Source organism: Liolophura sinensis, chromosome 4 (genome assembly GCF_032854445.1).
Source record: "Liolophura sinensis isolate JHLJ2023 chromosome 4, CUHK_Ljap_v2, whole genome shotgun sequence".
Taxonomy (NCBI): Eukaryota; Metazoa; Mollusca; class Polyplacophora; order Chitonida; family Chitonidae; genus Liolophura; species Liolophura sinensis.
The window spans coordinates 17,196,492-17,223,035 of record NC_088298.1 but is presented as its reverse complement, the minus strand read 5'-3'; the positions used below and the strand labels follow the sequence as shown (position 1 = coordinate 17,223,035).

The window sequence follows — 26,544 nt, the reverse complement described above, 5'->3', positions numbered from 1 at the left end:
CCACTTGCAATAAGATTTTGAAAGCAGTATATATATATATATATATATATATATATCACTGTTTAATTATTTGTGTTGATTTAATTTGCAACTTTATATATATATATACACACACATATATATATACATATATACATATATATATATATATATATATATATATATATATATATATATATATATACATACAGTGAAATAATAATAAAAGCAAGTGTGAATTTTACCACCATAACTATCCCAAGATAGGTTAGTGGGAGATGGCCCATTACCGACCCCTTCCTATCCCCTCCAGAAGTTGGAACCTCATGATACACATGTTCAAAGCACAGAACGAGTGAGTGGGTATATACAGTGCTGCAGTAGACATGGCCAAATCATTAGGGTGTGGCAGTTAGCTCACACAAGTAGATGGTATCTTGTGGAAATTTAATGATGTTTCAGTCATGTTGAAACTAAATACAAATGTTTCAGTTTGGTTTAACAGAGTTGGACCCATACACATCCATGGTGGGTGATGTAAATGTCATTATCCAGTGACATAAATGTTTTACGTTTTTCTCGTTTTGAACAGATGGTGAACGGGGTAAGGGAGGAACATACCCTGTTAGAGTGAAACATAGCAGTCATGCACAAGGTGAGTTTAAGAGGGATACTCAGTCAGTAAATATGCTCTTTAACTTTCAAGTGAAATACCCATAGAATCCATTCTTCCAAACAAACAAACAAACCAAAAAAATGCTCCAAAACAACCTAAACATAGAGCTTGTTACATCAAATGAACAACTTTTTCATTTTGGCCGTAAGTCACAAAAATTTACTGGCAAAATGAATCCTTTTTTAAGTGTCAGGAGGAGAGTATAAAAATGGATGAAATAATCAAACCATCTAGTTAATGCAGTTTCTGCTTGCATTATGCTGGCCACCGTCCTATAAGAGAAACAGGGCCTCCATGGCTCAGTTGCTTAGCGCTGTGAGTTCAAGTCCAGCTCATTCTGGCTTCTTCTCCGGCTGTAAGTGGGAAAGTCTGTCAGCAACCTGCAGATGGTTGTGGGTTTCCCTCGGGCTCTGCCCGGTTTCCTCCCACCATAATGCTGGCCGCCATCGTATAAGTGAAATATTCTTGCGTACGGCGTGAAACACCAATCAAATAAATAAATAAATACAAGAGAAACATTCTTAAGTATGGCATAATACGCCAGCCAAATAAATAAATAAACAAATGCAATTTATGTGAAATGTGTACTGTGGCCCCAGTAATATTTCCACTTAAAGGAATACAGGGGGGAAGGTCTGTTAGCAACCTGAGGATGGTCGTGGGGTTCCCCTGGGCTCTGCCCGGTTTCCACCCACCATAATGCTGGCCGCTGTCATATAAGTGAAATATTCTTGAAAACACCAATCAAATAAATAAATAAAGGAATACAGAATGGTTTTTGATCGTCAAGTTTGAGAGATAAGCAAGTCTAGGCTATGTCCAGCCTAAGCTGAATTTTAGGTATGGTAGATTTATTCAAGCTTGACCTCATTAAAGCTGGAGGTCTTTAACCAGGAAATCCTATCTCAGATAACTCAGATAATCGGCTTCGATTCTGTATCCCTTAAAGCCATGTTTACTTGATCAGAAACCCTTATAAACTGAAAAATCATAAAAATGTCTATGTAGGACAAATAAAAAAATAGATTTCCAATTTGTTTTTTTTAATCCAGATTTGGAATGTTTTTTTAGATCAATGTCGACTCTCCCACATAAAGCACAAAATAAAAGTGGTTTTGTCTGACTTATCTTTGATAAACAAAAGAGTATGCAGTGATTAAAGTATAGTAATGCTAACTCTGTCTTGACTGTCTGGGAAAACTGGCTATTAAAACAGTATGCATGTCCCTATAAAGATTCCATTATAATCTGATAAATTCATTTATCACACAGTAGCTGAACAGTTCGTTTTTTGTTTTTTTTATATAAAAATTTTTCAGTAAACTGTTCTCAGGTAAATAATACTCAGGCGGCAGTAAAAGGAAATTTACTGATATACGATATTCTGTATCATTTGTCTTAGATTTTCCCCCTTTTTTGTTGTTTTCCATCTGTCATCTACAGTCGAAGAGAAAGAAAAAAAAAAAAGGAAAACTCCTTCCTGTGATCAAGGGTCTCCTTAAGCAAATTTAGTGGCAAGGGTTTTGTATTTCAAGTGTTTCTATTTTGGGTGCCGCCCACCGGCCAGTGCTACCCTGGGACTGGTGACTGTGTCATGAAGGTCTAGATATTAGCAGACTGGTGCACATGAGGAAAGATATGTTATACTAGTGCCCACCCGAAGTAATCATAGTACCATAGTTCTTCTAAATTATTGTTTCTGCTATTTTAATATGCCATTTGCAAAGCAAACATTATTATCTTTATAAAACAAAGTATTTGTGGCTGGATGCTCACACTGGGTTGAAATTTTACTGAGACAGGCAGCAAATCAGCGGACAATTTTTTTTTTTTTCCAATTTGAAGCGTGGAAATTTTGGATTACAAGTTTAGGCTGAATTCTGAAGGCTGAAACAAATAAACAGAGAGTTTAATATAATGTATAATAACTATGATATTCTTATCAAGTAAATAGACCCAGGAGTCTCTCACCAATGTGGTCGCTGTGAGTTCAAGTCCAGCTCATTCTGGCTTCCTCTCCGGCCGTAAGGGGGAAGGTCTGCAGTAATCTGCCGATGGTCGTGAGTTTCCCTCGGGCTACGCCTGGTTTCCACCCACCATAATGCTGACCGCCATCGTATAAGTGAAATATTCTTGAGTATGACGTAAAACACCAGTCAAATTAATAAATAAATCATGTAAATAAATAAATATTTTGTGCCCCTCAGGTTGTAGGACATTCCCGCGGACTCAGCGGCTTGACATGACTATGATGTCAGTCCACAGTAACTACTCTTGTCCCCCGTATCTAGAGAGTGAGCGCTCAATCAGCACCAGTAGCAGTAGCAGCGGTCTTGCTGCGGATTACGACTCGCCAGACGCACGCATGAGACGCGGCACGGGCGACTTTAAGGCTTCAAATAGCCTGATGGGATTACAGTCTGCTAAATGTGAGTAACTGCCTGCTAAATGTGAGTACTGTGTGCAGTAAGCTAAATGTGAGTACTGTGTGTCAGGAGCCAAATGTGATTACTGTGTGCAGTAAGCTAAATGTGAATACAATGTGCAGTTAGCGAAATGTAAGCTAGTACTGTGTGACAGGAGCCAAATGTGATTACTGTGTGCAGTAAGCTAAATGTGAGTAGTGTGTGCAGTTAGCTAAATGTGAGCTAGTACTGTGTGACAAGAGCCAAATGTGAGTACTGCATGCCACTGCGAGTACTGTGTGCTAAGTGTGAGTACTGAATGCAGTAAGCCAAATGTGAGTACTGTGTGCAGGGAGACAAACGTGAGAACTCTGTGCAGGGAGACAAATGTGAGTACAGTGTGTAGTGAGCCAAATGTGAGCACAGTGTGTAGTGAGCCAAATGTGAGTACATTGTGCAGGGAGCCAAATATGAGCACTCTGTAAAGATAGCCTGAAATAATGTCTCCAGTGAACAGAAGTGAGTGCCACCTGCAGGGAGTGAAGGTAGGTGCAGTGAGCCAAATTTTGGTACTGTGTTCAGGTGGTCAGTTGTGAGTTCTGTTACATTAGAGCTTGGAACCAAATTTGAGCGCTGAGTGAATCTAAGTGAAATTCTATGTTTTTTTTTTTTGCAGAGACGCAAATGTGAACAATCAGTTCAGCATCGTAAGGGTAATTTCTTTCATGCCGATTAAAATGGTGTGAATATGGCCTTTGTTTTATCACCTGACAGACGTCACTGTTGTTGTTGTAGCACCCCGAGCCCCAAGCAACTGGAAGCGGGGTAAAGTATTAGGGTCGGGAGCGTTTGGTCAGGTGTACCTGTGTTATGACACGGACACGGGGCGGGAGCTGGCCGTCAAGCAGGTGTCGCTGTCCAACGAGAATGAGGAGATCTCAAAAGTAAGTTGGTAAAATGGGCAATGTTGATATATCTCTGGGACCAATTCTGCCGAGACTCTTCTGACTGAAGTCCAAATTTGAAATGTCGTCATAAAGTATTGTTTTTGGTAGTGGAAGTTGAAACTTGACACACCTGTCTTAACACAACTTTGATGACGTGGTCAAATGTTTAATTTACAAAGCGGGCTAATAAGCTTTAAAATCATATTTTCAAATCTTTGGCCAAAATACTGGTTGAACCAGTCACAGTAAAACATGGTTTGTAGGGAGTCTTGAAACTGTGAAAAACTGGGAAAATCTTGTGACCATGACAAATGTTTTCTAGGCAAAAGAATTGAAAAATATATGTCAGCCTTTGAGAGTCATGAAAATGTCGAGACTTGATGAAGTCGATATTTTTAAGCTTAAAGGTAGCATATATAATGTTTGACAGTGTTTGAGTAAGCTGTCTATTGTACAGTATTTTATTAGGGCCAGGATATTTAAATTACCTGTGAATGGATTAAAGAAATACATAATGTTTATTCTGGGCTTCCCAAATAAGATTTAACTCTAAACATGGCATTAGCCACTTTCTGAAGTTCCACCTAAACACAGCTCACTCTTAAAAATGCACCTTTTATGCAGGAGAGTGATCACAGCAGAGGTTATAAATGCGACCCGTGCTTGTCAATATATTATATTGAATTCTTTTTTTCTTGCGCAGGAAGTCCGGGCTTTGGAATGTGAAATCAAGTTGTTGAGGAATTTACAGCACTCACGGATTGTCCAGTATTTTGGGTGTTACCAAGACGACAGCTTTCTTTGTATATTTATGGAATACATGCCAGGGGTAAATTTAAAATGCTATTTTCAAGCATGAAAATTTGACATTCTAATGCATATGTTGAAAATATGATGAAATAATGTTATGGTTAAAAAATAAAACCCCCCAAAAAACAAAAAAAAATTTACAATCTGAGGCTTGAACAATTCCAGTCAAGAAAATAACTAAAGGAAACCACTGCTCTCATCTGTTAAGTGTAGTATTCTAGATGCAAGACCATGAGGTAAATAAGTAAATGTGCAGGTATATGTTGCATTGAACATCTAGGATAGCATCAGTCACTCCAATAAAGACATGGTTACAGTCGGTAATGCAGTAAATCTGTATGATATTTTGTTATCAGACAGTTCGTCTTAGATGGCCGTTCATAGTGACAGAAGTCTTCGATGTACATGCGGTCTTTGAAAAATTTAAATATAAAATTTAAAATGAAAATATTGTCATTAATCACTTGGCCACAGAGACCCCACAAATGGCTGTTCCGTTTGTATGCATGCGGCATAAAAGAGAAGCATGGTTAGATAGTTGTACTTACAGAGCGAAATGTCATAAATACTTCTATTATTTCATGACATTGAATACCTGTGTTTTTCAGGGTTCAGTCAAAGATGAACTTCGGAATTACGGAGCGTTGACTGAGAACGTGACGAGGAAGTACACACGTCAGGTGTTGGAGGGGCTGGAGTACCTACACGACCACATGATTGTACATAGAGATATTAAAGGTGAGCACTTAAAGGACTCTTGAGGTGTGAGTTCAATCCCGTCCTTGGACATTGACTTTGTAGATTCCCAGCTCTTAGTATTGGTAACGTTAAGTGGTCAATGATACTGGTTTGGCGGTTTGTGCCGTCTAATGTTCATGGAAGACCACTTGTCTTTTACCAGTATGGTATACGTATTCTTGAGAATGGCTTAAAACACCAATCAAATAAAAAAATAAACGGTATGGAGTGTCTTTCACATCAGAAGTGGGAATGTAACTTGCCAAAGGTTTGGGGATTTACTCTGGGCACTCCAGCATTTTCCATCTATGAATCTGACCAGTGGGAAAAATTCTTGAGCATCAGTGTAAACAGCAGTCAAATAAATAATTAACAAATCAATATTCACAATTAACAGATAAATATTCACAATGTCAGACCTACAGATTTACACCTAGTCTATTAATTTCTCCCAAACAGTCAATAATCTGTGTTGAATTGAAACTTGGTGTTAATGTTCACTAAGATGAATAACAGATTAATTTCAAGGTTCAGTTAGGGGGCCCCTTGTTCGAGGGGGCTAGCACACCAGCACAGCGTAATGGTGGAGGCTGTCACTAATGCGGTCGCTGTGAGTTTTAAGTTCAGCTTATGCTCGATTCCTCCCCCACTGTACGTGTTTCTGCATGCAGCCGGCGGATGGTTTTGGGTGATGTTGGCCACCATCGTAAAAGTGAAATATTCTTGAGTACGGCATTAAACATCAATCAGATCAGTATATAAATGAAGGTTCAGTCCATTTTGACAGAATTATGGACGCTCCTGTTCCGTTGTAGCTTTCTTTTATTCTGAATGCTTATTTCTAATGACATTTTTTATACGACCTCAGGTGCCAATATTTTAAAAGACCCGAGTGGTAATGTGAAGCTGGGTGACTTTGGCGCATCAAGGCGCCTGCAGGCGATCTGCAGCCAAACACTCATGCAGATGTCCGTGAGTGGGACGCCATATTGGATGTCGCCGGAGGTCATCAACGGGGAAGGGTACGGCAGACGGGCGGACATCTGGTGAGTACTGGTCTCCGGTATAGTTGTCCTCCTTGCTGACAAGGTGGTGTAGATTAGATATACCTCAGTTAGTGCTATTCCGGGGAATGTTTACATGCACTTGGCTTTCATAGTTGAACTCTTCTTAAAAGTCAGACTAGTGGAAATCAAAAGAAGTGAAATGGAATTTTACCCTTCGGCATCAATTGCTTTCCTTGATGAGAGAAAAAAAAAATTTTAGTAGGAGCCCAGTTCAAGTTTTGTGATATTTCCTGTTTTCGTCGTCACTGTTTAATGAGAACTTTAGGGTGGAAAAAGAAAACTAGATGACCAGAACCTGTTTATGGTCAGTGCAGCAGAAGTATGTAACCAAGATGATGAAATATAATATATTGGACTTTTCCAACCAGTTTTGTCCCGAATTTGATATTTTGTCTACTTTTGTCCAATAGTGATTTGTAGAAACTTTCTTTGATAAGGGGAGATAACTACATTCATCATAAACTGAGAAGTTGCAGAATGGATCTTTCAACAGTGTGTTGTGGTTGGTATCTTCTGGAGGTATGAGACATGAAATGTAGACACACACAATTCCAGTCAGATGTTTTATTTCTATTTGATTGTTTAATTTTTCAGGAGCCTTGGCTGCACAGTTGTGGAGATGTTCACGACGACACCACCCTGGGGAGATTTAGAGGCCATGGCTGCCATTTTTAAAATTGCCACAATGCCACAGCCTCGTTATGAACTCCCAAGAAGCGCTAGTAACGCTGCAGTGGACTTTCTCAAAAAGACGTTCATCAAAATCCCTCAAGATAGGCCTGGAGCGAAGGACCTGTTACGGCATCCTTTCATCAGTGACGTCTAAGACACCATTCAGATTTTGTGAACTTAATTATTACCATGGTTACATTTATGTTGCAAATGATTCCTGGTGTAGAGGATTATGTGTGTGTTAATGAAATATTACCCATCTGCTTAAGCCTTTTTATTAGGTGAAAGCTGATTGGATGGGAAAGGTTAGTGGAGGACTATATGTCTGCAAGCGTGTCATTGGCCGAGACCAGGGCCACAGTGTGCTGTGTAGGGTGCATCCTCATTTAGCCAATGAAAACTGTGCTGGGAGACTATTGGTTGATGGCATATAATTGTTAGCCCAGTGGTGGATTATGTTTACATACGAATGATATATTAGTGCTACAAACTCCTTAGCTGGCTCAACAACACAGGGGCTAGGCCGAGATGCCTTCCACTTCCCACCCCCCAAAGGCTCCTTAATAACAAAGCGCGAGCTGTCCCAAACGCTATGAAATCCTTCTGACAACTGATATACCAGTCAATCACGATTAACTTAGCAAGGATGGATTTGGAATGCTATGTTTTCTATTTGAGGACGACATTATGCAGAAGATAATGTTTTTTCCAGCTGTGGATTTACAAGTTCGTAAAAGCAGAAGAAAGCTTACAAGCTCGATGTTGGATACTAACTTTCCTCCAGATGCTTTGTGGCCAGAAACATTGATCTTACCATAAAAGAGGTTTAGAAATACTGTTGTCTTCGTTTTTTTTTTTTTTTTTTTTCAATTTTCTCATTTCATAAATACATGTATGTCCAGTTCTTTTTCTGATTAAGACTCCACAAAGCCATCTTAAATCATGTTACAACAAATTCTTTGTTCCATCTCAAAAAGAATTTGTTTGTACTCTGAATATGAGAAGAAAAGTGCCTTATTGAAAGCTGGATGTGACAAACAAGATTGTACTGTAACAGAGATAGAGTGTATCAAAGGTCACAAGTGGGTTGTACTTATAGTTGTGAAGCTGAGTTCAGGTAGAATCTTTTGTGACGGAATTATATAGGAAGCAGTTTTTACAAAGACAATAATTAGCAATAATTAGCAGTTGCCCTGCTGTTATTTTGTAGAAATTTGAGATCTTTCTTAAATCTTCTAAACTGCGAACTTTGGAAAGAAAAACAAGACTTTAGTGATTTTCAAGTCCAAACCAGATTGGGAGAGAGTTAAGTCTTTGTCACACTTTGATGAAATTTCACCAAGATCAGTTGTCTGGTTTTTCCATTTGTTGGGCAGTTTTCGGTTCCATCAGTTTTGTAAAATTAGGCAGTGCACGTGTTGCCACTGGTGTTTATTATCCTTGAAGATCCTTGAAAAAGAGTTCGTTTTTTGAAAAGTCCTTGAAAATAATAGATTTTTCATTGTTAAAATTATATTATGTTTGAATGGACCGATAAATAAATGAAAGATACTTAAAAAATCAAGTATGAAGTTTTATACTTAAATGGAACAGTCCTTGTTAATGATAGGAAACATAGAACATTAGGTCCTTGAAAAACAGTTTCTGTAATACTGGTGGGAACACTGACAGATATGAAAAGATAGCACATGTCCAGCCAATTTTCCTGGAAGGATGTCAGAATTGAATTCTCCTGAACTCATGGCATTGGAAAGGCAGCATTAGATTTTGCTAGTACTACTTTACAGATGTCCCTGTAGTATGTTTTTGTCAATTCGGTGAAAGGCAATCCTGTTGAATTTGCAGAAAAACACACACAATCGCTGCAGGTGTTCTGACCTATAAATGTTCATGTAACAGTGCTTTTTTTCTAAACTCTTTGTATTTTTGTGCTTTTCTAAGCTATATTTAAGGTTTTCTAATATCTATATCTCTCAGGCCTCTACCCAAATATTTTGTGATAATATAATTAGAATGTGATAAATTGCAAATGTCCTTCAAGGGGTGGGCAGAAAGCCATTGATACAAGAAAGATATTTAGAGTGAGTTAAGATTGTGGTACAAATAATAGTACGGAACTGTGGATTGTGCAACTCTTGATTGTGCAACTCTTGATAGGATTATCCAGCTCTGAATACAGTTGTGAATATTGAGGACAATACCTGAATATTCAGTGTGCAATGCTGGTTACAGTCACCTCTGGTTAGGATCATACAATCCCGTAAGAAGTGTGCAACTCTGGTTAGGATTGTACAATCTCAGAAGTGTGTAACTCTGGTTAGGATTGTACAATCACAGACGTGCAGATCTGGTAAGGATTGTACAATCTCAGAAGTGTGCAACTGTGGTTAGGATTGTACAATCACAGACGTGCAGATCTGGTAAGGATTGTACAATCTCAGAAGTGCACAACTCTGGTTAGGATTGTACAATCTCAGAAGTGTGTAACTCTGGTTAGGATTGTACAATCACAGACGTGCAGATCTGGTAAGGATTGTACAATCTCAGAAGTGTGCAACTCTGGGAAGGATTGTACAATCTCATGGGTGCGCAACTGTGGTTAGGATTGTACAATCTCAGAAGTGTTCAGCTCTGCTTAGGATTGTACTATCTCAGAAGTGAGCAACTGTGGTTAGGAGTGTACAATTCAGGGGTGAGCACTCTGGTTAGGATTGTACAATCTCAGAAGTGTGCAAATCTGGTAAGGATTATACAATCTCAAAAGTGTGCAACTCTGGTTTAGGATTGTACAATCTCAGATGTGTGTAACTGTGGTTAGGATTGTACAAGCTCAGACGTGCAGATCTGGTAAGGATTGTACAATCTCAGACGTGCAGATCTGGTAAGGATTGTACAATCTCAGAAGTGTGCAACTCTGGTAAGGATTGTACAATCCCAGAGGTGTAGATCTGGAAAGGATTGTACAATCTCAGAAGTGTTCAACTCTGGTAAGGATTGTGCAATCTCAGGAGTGTGTAACTCTGGTCAGGATTGTATAATCACTGACAGAAGTGTGCAACTTGGGTTATGATGGTATAATCCCAGATAGAACTGTGCAACTCTGGTTAGAAGTACTAGTATACAATCCCAGATAGACGTTTCCAACTGTGGTTAGGATGGTATAATCCCAGATAGAAGTTCGCAACTCTGGTTAGAAGTACTAGTATACAATCCCAGATAGAAGTTTCCAACTCTCGTTAGGATCATTCAAGTTGAGGTAGAAAGTGTGCAATTCCAGTTAGAAGTTTGCAACTTCTGGTAGGATACATGTCTTATATGACTATTGTCCCCACCACAAATACTGCAATGACCACATGTTGATAAAGTGATCAGGATAAACCTACAGCTAATATATATATATTTTTTTTTTTATAAAAGTCATCTCTGGTTTCATTCATGTGATAGTTGGGCATGTGCAGGAAAAATAATCCAATGAGGTATGTGTCCATTTTCTTGTGTTTACTTCTAAAAAAAAAAAAAATTTGCAGCATAAATTTTTTGGACCTAATGTTTTCACGGAATTGGACAGTCTGCTATGATCCTGGTATTCATTCTGACTGATGTTGACATATGACAGATGTGATGTGTATAAATATAATCTTAACACTGAACACTGCGGAATTGATCTTCTGATTGTTAAACAGTGAAATTGCTGAAATTTAATTGAACACATGTTCAGTGATGAAACACGTGAACAAAGGGAAAAAAAATATTCGCTGATGAAAGCCTTGAGTTCAAAGAAATAAAACTTCATCTATTCGTAAGAACAAATAAGAAACAGTTGTGATACTTGTATTAAGGTTTTGACTATTAAACTGAAAAAATCGTTAAATAGTCAGCTACAGCTATCTTCTATAAGGTCTTCTACAAAACAGCTTAACAGGATTATTTGTTTTAGTCATAATACTGACCTTTATACTCTGTGATATCCATTACCTCGACTAAGGGTTTTAGATCGATTTCTGATATTTGGGGAAGAAAAACATAGGCCGGAAGTTCAAGAGTGTTGAGCGTAATCATGTTTCTAAATGTTGTTATAGTCTTATATTACCTGTTTGCAATGAAAGTTCTTTCTGTTTTTTTTGGAATGAGAAAAAGGGATTCGTAGTACGGTTGATGATGGAAGGAGTCCATTTTTTTTTTTTTTTTTTGCAGCATATTGTCTAATAATTCCTACATCCCTATACCCTTGTTTTCTGTTTTTAAAATTCTTTATTTCCTTCAGCTTTTTTACTGTATCTTTTATACGTTCTATCTATACACATAGCTTTTTATAGAGGCTGGACCTCTGTTGCTGAGCTGGCTGCAAGGATAGGATTGCTGGCTGGCTGGACAGCTGATAGCAGCTTAGATAGTTGCTGTTAAGTTAAATGGGCATATGTTGAGCTGGCTGGCTAAACAGTTGCTGTGCTGGCCTGACTGGACATTCGCTGAGCCTACATGTCAGTTGCTGAACTGGCTTGCTGGACGGATGCAGGGCAGGGTGGACAGTTTGTAAGCTAGCTTGGCAGTTGGTGACCTGTACACTTGCTGATCTGGCTGGCTGGATGGCTGAACAGTTGCTGAGCTGGCTGGCTGGACAGTTGCTGAGCTGGCTGGCTGGACAGTTGCTGAGCTGGCTGGCTGGCTGTACAGTTGCTGGGCTGGCTGGACTTACATGTATGGCAGTTGCTGAGCTGTTATTTTATTTGTTAAGTTTATAATCTTGATAGTAATACAAGAATGTATGTGTACATTATATGCAGTTGCATTTTTCCCCTTGTAAACAACGTTTTTTAAATTTCACTGTGTCATTTTATCGGCGTGAGTAGGGCTGGGAGAACCAGACATAGAGAATTGGACTAATTGGTGCAAAATGTCTGCCAACGGTACCATACGGTATAAAATAACAATCCCAAAAAACTTTTTAATAGAATATTTAGTGTTCCTTTCGTCAACATTTTCAATCAACTTTGATTCGTTTCCACATCATTAATAGAAAGAAGAGTATGTCTTGAGGAAATTTTCAAGACTTAATTTTTTAAAAATATATTTAAACAAAACAAAATCTGAAACAACCCTTACACATGTATGGGGCTTTAAATAAGTAAAAAAAAACAGGGTAATACGCATCAGTCTTCCGTGTTAAAAAAAAAAAAGTCATCTATGCAAATAGTAATATTGGAACTTTAGCCGTCCAATCAGTGTGAAGCTACTGCTGAGATCCAATGAGAATGCATGTAATGAATTAATGAAGTTATTGATACTATCTAGAACTGTTTTATTTTTGTGCATATTTTCACGATTTAAGATAATCTTTGTGAACCTATGCACTTTGTTATGATGTTTTTGACTGGGTAAACTATTAACGTGGAGGTGACATGTAAATATTCTGTCAAATCCACCAATCATGTACTGTGTTACAAATTTATTCAAATGCATTTGTAAATAGTCATTTGATTGGTTTGTGTGGTAGTTAAATCATGTTACCGGCTCAACAAGAGATCAATAGTTACATATTTTTTTGAGTCCTGGTTTAAGAAGGAGGAAATAAATGTTGGCAAAGTGCAAGGACTGTATGTACGTTTCTGCTGTCAGGAAATACTGTCATTTGTTTGTGTTTTTGGGGAATGCCATGACAGTATCCCATGACCACTTGAATGCAATCATGGCTACAGGTAATACTCTGGTAATACTTTCATCACACATTTCTGGAGCAGTTGTCTCCCTTTTTTGTTGTATGAGTACGACACGAAAGAAAAAAAAAATAGGTTATTTATTTCCACTTTGACATGATATGACGTGTACACAGTGCATAAAGAAAACCATTTTATCACTGTACAGGTATGCTATGCACAGATATTTGATCATATTCATGCTCTTAAAATGGCTGGGAACAAAATGAGGAGAAAGTTACCTTACTGATACAGTTTCTGGTGTTTGTACATGTATAGTCAGGATATGTTGCTTTTAGTGCATACATAAATGCTGAATACTGTTTAATTTATTTTCTTTCTGACAATGTGGAAGGAATCTATCCAAGTTATGATGATAGGTCAGTGGTTGCATTCATGTTTAGTAAATGCATAATTAGGACTTGCGAAGTTGCTTCATTCATACATGTGTATAGATTTCCTCATAGGTCGATTTTCAGTTCAAAGTGAGTTATTACATGTCATTTGTCAGATTTATGTGAATCACTGACAAGTCAATGAATCTTTGCATGATTTATGTGAATCACTGACTAGTCAGTGAATCTTTGCATGATTTATGTGAATCACTGACAAGTCAGTGAATCTTTGCATGATTTATGTGAATCACTGACTAGTCAGTGAATCTTTGCATGATTTATGTGAATCACTGACTAGTCAGTGAATCTCCATGATTTATGTGAATCACTGACAAGTCAGTAAATCTTTCCAGGGCAATAGTCAGATTTTAAGTAAATCATCTGTACAGGGTTATTGTCCATTTCAAATGCCCCCCTAGAGATTGTCAGTTTCAAACGACTGTATACAAGTCAACTGTCAATAAGTTTTAGACACATCATAATCATAAATAATTATAAACATCAGGGGTAAATTTCCAGTGAATCAACACGTCAGTTGTCAGTTTCGGGCCAGTTGTCAAAATTCAGAGTATCTTAAAATGGTTAGCTAATGAAGATGTCTCGATTGGAATTTGGTGTTTATAAATTATCACATCTAAACATGAGAGAGAAACCAGATTCACTTACACTGTTCACTAAAGACCAAATGTGTGCAACCGGTTTGGGATTGCAAATACAGGGTTTCTTGGTTGTCACCTTTTTTCACCAAACTTCATCAAAAAACCAAATCAAAGTTCCATTACCAGATGTAAACAGAATAAAGCGATGTATGCTACCAAAGAAATTAAATTGATGAAGTTTAGTTAAATTGGCTCAGTTGCGTGTAGTGTTGCAGAATCTTGTCTGCCGTGCTTTCCTGACTTGGCGTCCAGCCGTGAATCTGATATTAATCCAACCATCAAAATCGCGTGCCAGGTAAACGCAATTATTAAGATAGTATGAGGCCTTGATTGCAGGACTGCTTGTTGGTTGGCGAGTCTTGTGAAAAAGAACTTGAGCCAGAATCCATGTGGAAGTGGCCACGGTGGGTGAGCCCGAGAAGCCGTGTTTGCGACGAGCAGTTCAAGACGAGTGCAAGTCAGGACTACTTGCAGTGTATATGTAACTCACCTTGTTTTTAAAATATACAATGACCTCTAGTCTGCATCATTAATTGCACAGTTGTACAAATATCATTAAAACGATTAGCTTTAGAGGTGTATAAATTACTGAAATGCTGCACATTACATACTTAGTTAATTCCGACTTTTTTTTTTTTTTTTTTTTCAATATGTCTGACAATATAATGTCTGATATTAAGCCAAACCTGATGCATCGTTATGAAATGGAGAAGCTGTGTCCTTATTTAAGATTTTTGAAATTATTTAATAATGACAATTTCAAACAAACCTTCAATCTTTTTTTGGATTGGTCCTGTTATCATTATGCATGTTGTTTGGTGCTTGGTATTTCGAACAAAACTGCCAACTTTGTCGTACTAAAATCAAATGTCATCCAGTCCTGTCTTGCTTGTGGCCTTCAACTTGGACAGAGGTCACAACCCTTTGACCTTGAGGTCAGATCATTTTTGTTATATTACATAACATAGACAAGTACATTATGTATCTATTCTGTGTTAAAATCATTCCATATGGTCAAAAAAACATGTAGTCCTTTTACATGTAATACACAGAAATGACAATAAAAAAACTTGGACATTCAGCTGTTTGTTGCTTAGTTGAATTATTGCTAGTTTATTTATTTACTTGGTTGGTGTCTAATACGCTGTACTCAAGAATATTTCACTTATATGGCAGAGGCCCGCATTATGGTGGAAGGAACCTACAACCGTAGGCTGGTTGATGGCTGATCTTTCCACGTATGGCCAGAGAGGAAGCCAGGATGAGGTAGGCGTGAACTCACAGCGACTGCATTTGTGAGAGGCTCCTGGGTCATTCCCCATGCTGACACGCTAACGACCTTTGTCACAGTGGCACCACGGAGGTGGGAGTCCTGTATTTCACTTGAAAGTGCACCATGTTTAAAAAAACGCATTTCTTCATTCTGAATCACTAGCCCCGATAGTATAGTTGGTAGAGCTTCCGTTTGGGGAGTGGTAGATCCAGGGTCAATCCTGAATCGAGTCACGCCTAAGACCTTAAAATAGGAAGTTGTAACTTCCTCGCTTGACGTTCAGTATGAAGGGAATATGACTGTTTGACCCATATCAGTATAACGGCTTGGATTGGGCTTCCTCTCCAGCCGTATGTGGGAAGGTCTGCAGCAACCTGCGGATGGTCGTGGGTTTCCCTGGGGCTCTGCCCGGTTTCCTCCCACCATACTACTGGCTGCCGTTGAATAAGTGAAATATTCTTGGGTCCTCCATCAAGTCAATGGAGGGGATTGGTGGTGACCGAGCAGTTAAATATTTCAATCACTAGCACTGTGTACTTTAGATTTACTTCTTTTCTCAGAATTTTGATTATTTCTGTATCTAGTGTAATGTAATGTTTAGCTATATGTTTATATATATCGGTGCAAGTTTGCATGTTCATTGCTGTACTTGTCGAATTGTGTCCTTTATATCTCTAAATATTCCCTTATATCTGTATATAATATGTTGTTTTTTGATGAGATCCCCTCGTGGCCATTGGCTGTGGGTCATCCCCAATAAAACTAAGAATTAAATTAAAATAAATTAAATTAAACTGTGAGGTGTAGGTTCAATCCCAGCCAGGGGCAGGGCATTTTGGATTCCACCACCATCTGCAAGTTGCGGCCAGACCTTCCCATGTACAGGTCGCTGTTTCTAAGCCTCATACATAAGCAATCGATTTAGTTGATGTGACTGTTTGTGGCCAATCTAAAGTTAACTGAAGACCACTTGTCGTCCACCAATATGGTGTTGATATCTTTACAATCACATATTTGAGTGAGTGAGTGCTTGGGGTTTAACGTCGTACTTAACAATTTTTCAGTCATATGACGGCGAAGGAATATTTAGGGTGCATGTACGTGTAATGTGCCTCCTTGTTGCAGGACGGATTTCCTCCGCTCTTTTATTTAGTGCTGCTTCACTGAGACGACTTACCGAAGGCAAGTAAGGCGCCCCGCCCGAGCCATTATACTGATACAGGTCAACCAGTCGTTGCACTATTCCCTTCATGCTGAACGCCAAGCGAGGAAGTTACAACTTCCTCTTTTAAAGTCTTAGGTGTGACTCGATCAAGGATTGATCCTGGATCTACCGGTCCCGAAGCGGACCACATATTTGAAAGTTTGTCAGTATGGTGACAAAGTTTGGTGCCTTCCTGTCATAGGTGGAGGTCAATCTAGGCCAGTGACGTACATATATGTCTAATAAAGCAATCAATTATTATTTTTTTTTTTTTTTGATTGGTGTTTTACGCTGTACTCAAGAATATTTCACTTATACGACGGCGGCCAGCATTATGGTGGGTGGAAACCGGGCAGAACCCGGGGGAAACCCACGACCATCCGCAAGTAGCTGGCAGGCCTTCCCACATATGGCCGGAGAGAAAGCCAGCATGAGCTGGACTTGAACTCACAGCGACCGCATTGGTGAGAGACTCCTGGGTCATTACGCTGCGCTAGCGCGCTAACCAACTGAGCCACGGAGGCCCCGCAATCAATTAAGTTTATGTTTAATAAAATGAAATGATGCAAATCCAGCCCAGTAAATTGCAATTAACATCACTGCATATTTTTTTTTTACCTAAATTCTGCTTGGTGGGGGAGGGGGGGAAGTGTATCTTGCCACTAATTAAATATGAAACGTACATAATTATGTCAGCTGAAACAAAACCCTATCTGAGGTAAGTTAACAAGCGGCTGTATTTTCACCATTTATAGGCGTGACCATTTGCCAGCTATCACAATGTCATCGCTGCTCTGATGTATACTTTCTGTGCTGCAAGTCTTTTTATATTGATTATGTTTATCATTTTGGTGTTATGCATCTGGTCTCCAGTGAAATTTACAGCACTCCCAATACTGCAGAGGCCACACAGTACTTATCTCCTGATACTCAGTGACCGGCCCGGATAGCACAGTTGGTAGAGCGTCCGCTTCGGGACCGGTAGATCCAGGATCAATCCTTGGTCGAGTCACACCTAAGACTTTAAAAGAGGAAGTGGTAACTTCCTCGCTTGGCGTTCAGCATGAAGGGGATAGTGCAACGACTGGTTGACCCGTATCAGTATAATGGCTCGGGCGGGGCGTCTTACTTGCCTTCGGTAAGTCGTCTCAGTGATGCAGGGCCAAATAAAAGAGCGGTGGAAATCCGTCCTGCAACAAGGAGGCACATTACACGTGCATGCACCCTAATGATTCCTTCGTCGTCATATGACTGAAAAATTGTTGCGTACGACGTTAAACCCCAAGCACTCACTCACTCACTCACTCCTGATACTCAGTCAGTCAGTACACTACAGGACTGTTGAGAGCTACACACAGTACACTAAGGGTGGCCACCAGGTTTAAAACTGAGTAACTGTGAGGGGGTCTTCTTACTGTGTGGTATAAGGTTTTGCAGTGTAGATATACTTGTTGACCTGGTGTTGACATGCAGTAGCTGCAACATTTGTGCCTCATACATATTTAACTGCAGTGGCCAATTTCCACTGCATGCTGCAGCTTCAAGAAATGGCATACTACATGTTATGTGTATCCATTTCCAACACGAGTAGTGTGCATGGACTGGGCACAAACTGATCCAGCCACTCCATAGCTTCGCTTCTGTTTCCAGGCCATGCGACATCATTTTAAACCTGATCCACTCTATGCTGCTGGACTTAAATTGGGATGTCTTCTCGCAAATTAAACAAATGATACCACATGGACAAAATTGGTGTGGTCGAGGAATAGTTTTATGTGCAAGTCAGATGGATGACTTCCCAGGCAGGCAAACTTCACTACCATCATGTCCATATATATCATCTTGTTGTATTCAGAATTCTTTAGCAGTTCCCCTTACCAGAATGACAATTGTACACGTCAGACTGAAAAGATTCTGCGGGACTGCATTTACATTTGATTCAGGCCCTGGGTGATTTTTGCTTTCCCCCCCCCCCCCCCCCACTCATAAAAAGACTCCGATCATAAATGTTCTTCAGTCAGGTGTGAAGCACAAAATAAGTCGTACCCTTATTCTACAACCTTTTCAACAACCTCTGCGACCAATATTTTGACATTCCGAGAGAACACTGGTGTATAAAGCAACAATTTGCACAGCTTTAAAAAGCTTGGATCTTTAATGACACATTTTATCATCATGATCATAATAACTGTACGTATAAATTCCACTGAAGAAAGTGATTTAGAGGTCGAAAATGTTGAAGATTTATGGTGAATAATAATATAGCAGTGTCTATACATGTGCACACTCCAAAATATAAGTGTAGAATAATTCATTTCACAGTATATTGTTTAATACATATCTCTGCCATCACTTCATTTTTATTCATTGTTGAGATTTATATGTACAAATATAACCTACAAATCGTACATTAAAACATGTATTTTTTAAATTTCATTTTTAATTTGGAGAAATCACATTTGTCTTATAAATGAATCAAAAAATATATATATTTGTATATCAAGTCAATAACAAAGCCTTTTTCTCAGACAAGGACTCCTGTAATCTCGCAATGTTAGCATCTAAGTTCGCAAGCCCTTCCCTGAACACACTCTCATCGACTGTTGCCAGAGTTGAAACTGACGAAAACGTTATCCCTGACGTCAGAGACATGACATCATCCTCTCGGGGACCAAATGGATCTCTCAGAGGCGGAACTGTCCGACGAAAATCTGTAGTTTTATTTGGAACCTGCAAAATCTTTTGACTGTTCTGGGCTTGATTTTTGGCTATCTCAGAGTTCTTTCCCTTGGAGACACTCTCCTTGGTGGTGCATTTAACTGATTTTTGCATTGCAGGAAGAGATTTATTTTGTCCAAGATGATTACTTCTCGGCAGAAGACTGCTACCCGCGACTCCTCCTGGATATTTTCTAAAATAATCAGTAACGCTGTAACGGGACGGTACCTCGGACACAACTGTTGAACCGTCATCAGTCACTTCCGTCAATGATCCGTCGTTTCCAGACTTATGTAGGTCAAAGTGGACTTTCTTGTGTGGCTTCAGACTTGCCTCTTCGTCTCTTTGACTGTCTACTTCACTCAATTCCTTCACCGTTGATACCGAGGACAAATCATGAATCGTTGTTGTTGAACTCTCCGACGTTTCATTTGTCAAATCTTGATCTTTTGCATAAAAACTCTGAACCTGTTTATCCCTGGCTGTTTCTTCAGATGGCTTCTGAGCGGACCTTTCCCGCAGCTGAAGTGTACTTCGCTCATTGTGCTCAGCCAGAGCATCCATTGTCAGTTCGGCAAATTCTGGCTCCAGTGGCATGTGTCCATTGGATGATTCCATCGGTGCTGATCTGTCATCGTGCAGATTCAACCTCTCAATGTCGAACCTTGTAATGATACAAACATAGTACATATTAAACACTTCCTAGCATGGCAGGCCATATTGAAAAGAGGAGAATAAAATGTCACTTTTAAATCATAACACCATTAATAAAAAAAGTTCTACTTTTGAAGTACAAACTGACCAGTTTTGATATAATGCTGCTGACATTGAAACTTTTGAAATAAAAATTGACCATTTTTAAAATAAATTCTACAATAAAAAAATTTAACCCCCCCCCCAAAAAGTGCACTTTTTATATTTCCATATTGGTAAATTTTTACTTCAAAAGTAGTCAGCATGGTTAAATGTAAATCAAGTTTTACTTCGGAAGTGGAACTTACTTCAAACATTCTAATTTCAAAAGTGGTTTTTGTTTCAAAATTGGCATTTATTTAAACAATGACCTCTAAATGATGCTATGAAAATGTCTGTTTGTTACCCAGGAACTTCACTGATCACAAAAATACAACAGTTTCCTCAGATTGACTTCCCACTAAGCACCACTCTATTTACACGCAATCTTACCCAGTCAAGTTGCCATCTCGGAGTAACCTCTCTAGTCTTTGGAGGTTAAAACTTCCAGACAACTGTCTGTTGGCATCATGTTGATGAGACTGCTCTTGAATTAGCTCTGACATACTCTTCTTCATGGTTCTACAAAGATTGAAGAAGATCAGCAAAATCAGAAATCTCTGGAAAACATTCAATTACTCGAGTGAATTCTAATCGGTTGATGGACTTTCATGTAAGCTTTTTTTTTTTTTTACAAAGGAAAGCAGGAAAAGTCGTTACCAATGTCACCTGCACATTTGTCTTGTTGCAACTGACTGTAAATCCTACACCTGAGCATACAACTGATTGTAAATCCTACAACTGAGCATACAACTGATTGTAAATCCTACAACTGAGCATACAACTGATCGTAAATCCTACACCTGAGCATACAACTGATTGTAAATCCTACAACTGAGCATACAACTGAGTGTAAATCCTACACCTGAGTATCCAACTGATCGTAAATCCTACAACTGAGTATCCAACTGATTGTAAATCCTACAACTGAGTATCCAACTGATTGTAAATCCTACAACTGAGTATCCAACTGATCGTAAATCCTACAACTGAGTATCCAACTGATTGTAAATCCTACAACTGAGTATCCAACTGATCGTAAATCCTACAACTGAGCATACAACTGATTGTAAATCCTACAACTGAGCATACAACTGATTGTAAATCCCAGTGACCCTTGGTAACAGGAGACTGCAGCCAGTTTTTTTACCCATGGTGTCAGAAATATGTTTTCAATGACCTAATAAACTAAATTCTCCAGAAATTTTGAGTATCATACATGGATACAAACTGGATTATTTATTGGTCCATTTAACCTGTACTGCAGTATGATAATACCCAAATTTCAAACCTTTTTTCATACGCGGAAGAACAATTTATATTATTTTTTAATATGCACTTTATATGATTTTATATGCACCTTTTTAATTTTATTTTTGAGACAAAAGTACATTGATTGGGATGGTCAATTTCAGGGCTTCACAAACAGTACAATTTTATCAGTCTACACAAAAGAAAACCCTCAGAATATGCTTGAACAAATGTCTTGTAAACGGCAAAAGGATTTATTTATTTGTTTATTTATCTGATTGGTGTTTCACGCCGTACTCAGGAATATTTCACTTGTATGCCGGCAGCCAGCATTTCAGTGGGAGGAAACCAGGCAGAGCCCAAGGAAAACCCATGACCATCCGCATGTTGCCGGCAGGCCTTCCCACGTATGGCCGGAGAGGAAGCCAGCATGAGCTGGACTTGAACTCACAGCGACGGCATTGGTGAAAGGCTCCAGGGTCATCACACTGCGTTAGCATGCTAACCAACTGAGCCACAAAGACCCCACGGCAAAAGAAGAATTACAAGTAACACTGAAAACTTCTCAAGGACATATCCCAAAATAAATTCCTTTTCAAGGACAAAATCTTTCAACAAATTTCAAGGTCAGTGGGAACATGTTTTACGCAGCTACAATACTCACTGAACAAGCTCTTGTAGGCGGTTTATCTCGCTGTCACGTTGTTTGAGGCTGATGGCCAGGATGTGACTCTCCTTCTCAGAGGCATCAAGCTTCAGTCTGTATGTCTCACACTGCTTCTGCTGCATCTGTAACTCTGCGTGGAGATGGTTCACTTCTTGCTGGTTCTCCTGTCTAGCACGAAGCTTGTCAGCATCCTGAGAATTCGAGCAGAATAAAGCCAAGTTAGAAATTTAAGTCAATAACAAGCAAAATTTGCCTAAACAGCATCACATTAAAATTGTTTTAAATAATTTGTACCATGGCCAGTCTATAACCCATCTCATGCAAAGCTTGTCTGCATCCTGAGAATTCAAGAAGAATAAAGCACAGTTAGAAATTTAAGTCAATAACAACCAAAACTTGTCTGCATCGATCTGAATGAAAAAGTATTAGAAAATAAATTCATTTACCACAGCCAGTTTGTCACATTACAAACAAACTGATTAGTTGAGTGCAACATCACATTATTTTTCAAGAGAGGAGTAAACCAGAGTACCTGGAATAAATCACTGATTTTGGGTAAGTCACTGGCAAACCTTCCTCTTTTAAAGTCTTAGAAGCTGCAACTTCCTATTTTAAAGTCTTAGGTGTGACTCGACCCAGGATTGACCCTGGATCTACCGCTCCTGAAGCAGGTGCTCTACCAACTGTGCAAATGGATAGAGTGGAGGAATCTAGATGTACAAAATCTGTATCCAAGGTAACAAATTAGCCAGCACCTTGTGTGGTGTAGCGAATGATTTATTTATTTTTGATTGGTGTTTTACGCCGTATTCAAATATATTTCACTCATACGACGGCTAGCACTATGTACATGTGGATCACAACCAAACTTAAATGGTGACACTGACAGTGCTCAAAATTTCATCCTAAGCTGTCCATAAATTTTTCTGTAAAGTTTCTGACTCACAGACAAATAAATGTCTGCAAAAACCATAACCATGACAATAATCAGAATTAAACCAAACCATCAGGATAAAGCTCTTATCAAAAGTGATTCACCTTTTCTGCTATAGCCACCAGCAATTTTTGTCTGTCTGTTTTGTACTGGTCAAGGTCGCGCTGACATTGCCGCAGCTCTGCTTGAAGGTCGTCTGAGCGACATTGCTCTTCATGCAGCGCCTGCTCTAGTGTCTTCACTTTATTCTGCGTCCATTCTAGCACTAAAAGAAGAAAAAAACAAAAAAACAAAAAAAAACAAAACAACAATTACATGTATTTCATTTGTGTGTGAAGTTGAATTTAGTTTCTCTTCATATTTTTAATATTTGCAAGCATTGAATTTGATTGATGTTGAGTGTTGTTTTCATGAATTTCTTATCAGTATGATAGTGGTCATGCAAATTTATGGAATGCACCTCAGTCATTTGCAAAGCAGTGTAAGCTCACTTACTCTATGTCAGTATGAAATCTACTCATTTATTTATTTGTGTGGTATTTAATGCCACGCTCAAGAGTTTCTGGTTTACCGGCGGTCAAGTTCATAAGAGTAGGAAACTGACTTGCCGGGCATAAACCTCTGACCTTTGGCAAGTTCCTGATGAATTCTGCAACTTGTGACAAACAGATATGCACACCATACTACTGGAAGCACCACCTAGTTAAATTCCTTTATAATATTAAAGTTATCATTTTTAAACAATCAAGCTTCAATTTTTTTCCATTGGTTACAATATGATTAAAACTGATACTTTAACTGACAGACAAACATTCATGTCCATCATCTGAAAAACACAAAAAAAAACTGCATTATGGGTGAACAGATGTCAATTATGTAACTACCTTCCATGTGGGTCTCCTGGTCTGAGGAAGTCAGTACAGCCGATTCTTTTGATTGCTGATTCACCGATTCTCTTTGTTTCTCTTTTAACAGCTGATTAGCCAACTGCCTCTCAAAATCCTTTAACTGTTGATTCACCATTCGCAGGTCACTATCAGAAAAGGAGAAAATCATTTGCAATTAACATGTGATCATTAGATTGCAGAAATCTTTCAGAAATTATTACCTGAAACGATATTTTATTTGTTTGGCATTTTCATCCAGACAGTAATCCACAATATTTCACTCCCATGATGGAGATCAAGTTCGTGAAGTCAGATGAAATCATACAGATCCTTACACTGCACTAATAGTCGTGTACGGGACATCGTGTTGTTTACTGCAATTTTAATGTGGTGTAATCATTGGATTGATTTATTTATTTATGTATTTGGTGTTTTACGCCATTCAAGAATATTTCACTTCTACGACATTATGGTGGGAGGAAACCAAGTAGAGCCCGGGGAAAACCCATGACCATCCGCAGGTTGCTGACAGACCTTCCCACATAGGGCCGAAAAGGAAAGCCAGCATGAGCTGGACTTTAACTCACAGGGACTGCATTGGTGAGTGGCTCCTGGGTCATTACGCTGCGCTAGCTAAATGAGCCACAGAGACCCGTAGTCATTTGAATTATATTAATTGCAAACTATTTCCACAATACAACACAGACCGAAAATTAGTGTCTTTTTCTCCACTTTTTCAAAATAAAATAAGTTTTGAGCCTATAGATATACATATGTATAATTTGAATCTCACGGTTTATAAAATGACTATTCTAATAACGCATCACAGATTTGTCAGAAAATACAGTGCGTTATGTTCTAAATTATACCCAAATAGCCCTACACATCCAGCACATGTTGGGGAGAAAAGCTTACAGGGGAGTGAGAACAGCTGACAGATCAGCCAGAACAGCCTAAGTGGAAGTAGGTCACCAGCCAGGAACTTTCCACAAAGGCTGGGAAAAATCCCCCACAAGGTGAACACCTAGCACATGTGATTCCGAGTCATTAGGAAACCTTACTATGAAGTGAAATGTGACAATCAACAGACAATCAAGCAAGATAACAGGTGAGATAATAGGTGTAAAAACAAAGGGATATTCAGTTGGGAATAGAGAAACAAAACCAGTAAACACTGAGACTGTTAAACAGCTGTACGGCCTGAAGCCTATGTATACATGTACAGTTTGAGTGGCCTACATTTAAATAATCCACTAGACTAATCAGTACCAGGTGGCTACTTGTCAGTACATGTATTAAGTGTATGTGAGTTCACAAATATATAAAACTTGCATCAGGTCTACAATGATATCTTCACCTGTACTGATTTAGTCTGCTCTGCGATCTTTTTGTATACATGTATTATGTCCAATGTGTCCCCACCTGATAATGTAGTACATACTACAACATGTATGTAAAGTGTAGACTGTGTAATGTTGCGCTGTAACATGATCTGCAGGCTGTTTCAATACACATACATTAACCAGTAAGCCCACACTGTACACACATGTACATCTAGTTAAACACTGAGGCTGTATATGTAACACACCCAACGAACTATTAAAGGGAGTCTCTGTGTTTAGCTGGCTTGAGCCTTGAGAATTTCCCTGTTGGGAAATGTCTGCTGATCAGTGGAGATGAGGCTCAAGAGGGTGGTATTCATAGACATCGCATGTGTCTTTTGGCTTGACCCTTAAATATGCATTGTCACAATACAATGTGCTGTTTTCTTCAAAGCATTTTTGCTTTATATGTACAATCATTTGTGCTTTTCTTTGTAGTCTTGCCTTTGAGAAATTCCCTATGGGGGGAATGTGACTGCTAAGGGTAGGATGAGGCTCTAGAATGGGGTACTCCTTGTAATATAGTACTCATATATGTCGTTATATAGTGTCAGTGTCGTTTACTTGCCAGAGGTCAGTGGTTTTGTCCACTCATTAAGCTGACCAATGTACGTGAAACACCATAGAGGAGAATCTTTTCCATCAAATTAGCTGACACTTCTTCTACTGGCTGACCTCCATTGGTAAGACAATTAGTTTTGGTCAAAGGTTAGACACATTGGAAATTTCTGAAAATGATCAGCTGAAAATTCTCAATTTCTAATGTAAAACTTGAATTAAATTTTAGCATGGTTTTATTTGTTGCAGTGCCTGACCAGATGTATCTCCTAGTCATCTCATAAAGCAAGAGACATCTTCACTGGTCGAAAAATCACAATCTCAGAAAGGTGTAAGAATTCGGCTATAGCCATGGAGAAGGGCAGGAATCAATCCTATGGGCCCTTAATCATATGCCTAGACTCGCCCAGGGCTGGGAGTGAGGAAAAGAAAACAACCATCATCCCCAAGCAAACCTCGCCTGACATAGGGCAGAAACGGGAAGATTTGCAGACAACATCTGTGGTGGTCACACCCACTGGCCTGTTTCCATCAGCCTTTGTTACCATGGATTCAGGCGAAACAGACACCATTAACTCAGGAGTACACTTTCATCTGAAACGACCTCCGTTCGAAAACTGTGTCCGTCTTTTTCGGTCCAAGCTCTATGAAATCGCCAAAATTCCTCAGACATCAGAAACCCCCGAGCTTGCTCCATATCAACTTAGACAGTGGAAAGAGGCCATTTCGCGTTTGATTGGCTTAGATGCTTTGGTAATTTCTATAACTGCTCTGATATTTATTTTAAAATTTATTTCAATAATATTTAAATGTTCACACAAAAACCAGGAACATCAG

At 38.9% G+C, this 26,544-nt stretch overlaps 2 protein-coding genes across 4 annotated transcripts in view; one reads left to right on the top strand and one right to left on the bottom strand.

Annotated features, from left to right (window-relative positions):
• LOC135464742 (mitogen-activated protein kinase kinase kinase 3-like) overlaps positions 1 to 9,609 on the top strand; it is an 83,003-nt gene extending 73,394 nt beyond the window's left edge. For all 3 annotated transcript variants that reach the window (XM_064742265.1, XM_064742266.1, XM_064742268.1), the window contains 7 exons: positions 572 to 634; positions 2,863 to 3,084; positions 3,856 to 4,004; positions 4,711 to 4,836; positions 5,426 to 5,555; positions 6,424 to 6,601; positions 7,217 to 9,609. In XM_064742265.1, the coding sequence (XP_064598335.1) occupies positions 572 to 634; positions 2,863 to 3,084; positions 3,856 to 4,004; positions 4,711 to 4,836; positions 5,426 to 5,555; positions 6,424 to 6,601; positions 7,217 to 7,448 (1,100 nt within the window). In that variant the 3' untranslated portion in view covers positions 7,449 to 9,609. The remainder of the gene's footprint in view (positions 1 to 571; positions 635 to 2,862; positions 3,085 to 3,855; positions 4,005 to 4,710; positions 4,837 to 5,425; positions 5,556 to 6,423; positions 6,602 to 7,216) is intronic.
• Positions 9,610 to 18,728: 9,119 nt separating this feature from the next.
• The window catches only part of LOC135464460 (uncharacterized), a 29,581-nt gene continuing 21,765 nt past the window's right edge, over positions 18,729 to 26,544 (bottom strand). The window contains exons 8-12 of the mRNA XM_064741885.1: positions 23,765 to 23,913; positions 22,985 to 23,145; positions 21,944 to 22,137; positions 20,422 to 20,550; positions 18,729 to 19,900 (exon numbers count right to left, since the gene is read on the bottom strand). Coding sequence (XP_064597955.1) covers positions 19,018 to 19,900; positions 20,422 to 20,550; positions 21,944 to 22,137; positions 22,985 to 23,145; positions 23,765 to 23,913 — 1,516 coding nt within the window. The 3' untranslated portion in view covers positions 18,729 to 19,017. The remainder of the gene's footprint in view (positions 19,901 to 20,421; positions 20,551 to 21,943; positions 22,138 to 22,984; positions 23,146 to 23,764; positions 23,914 to 26,544) is intronic.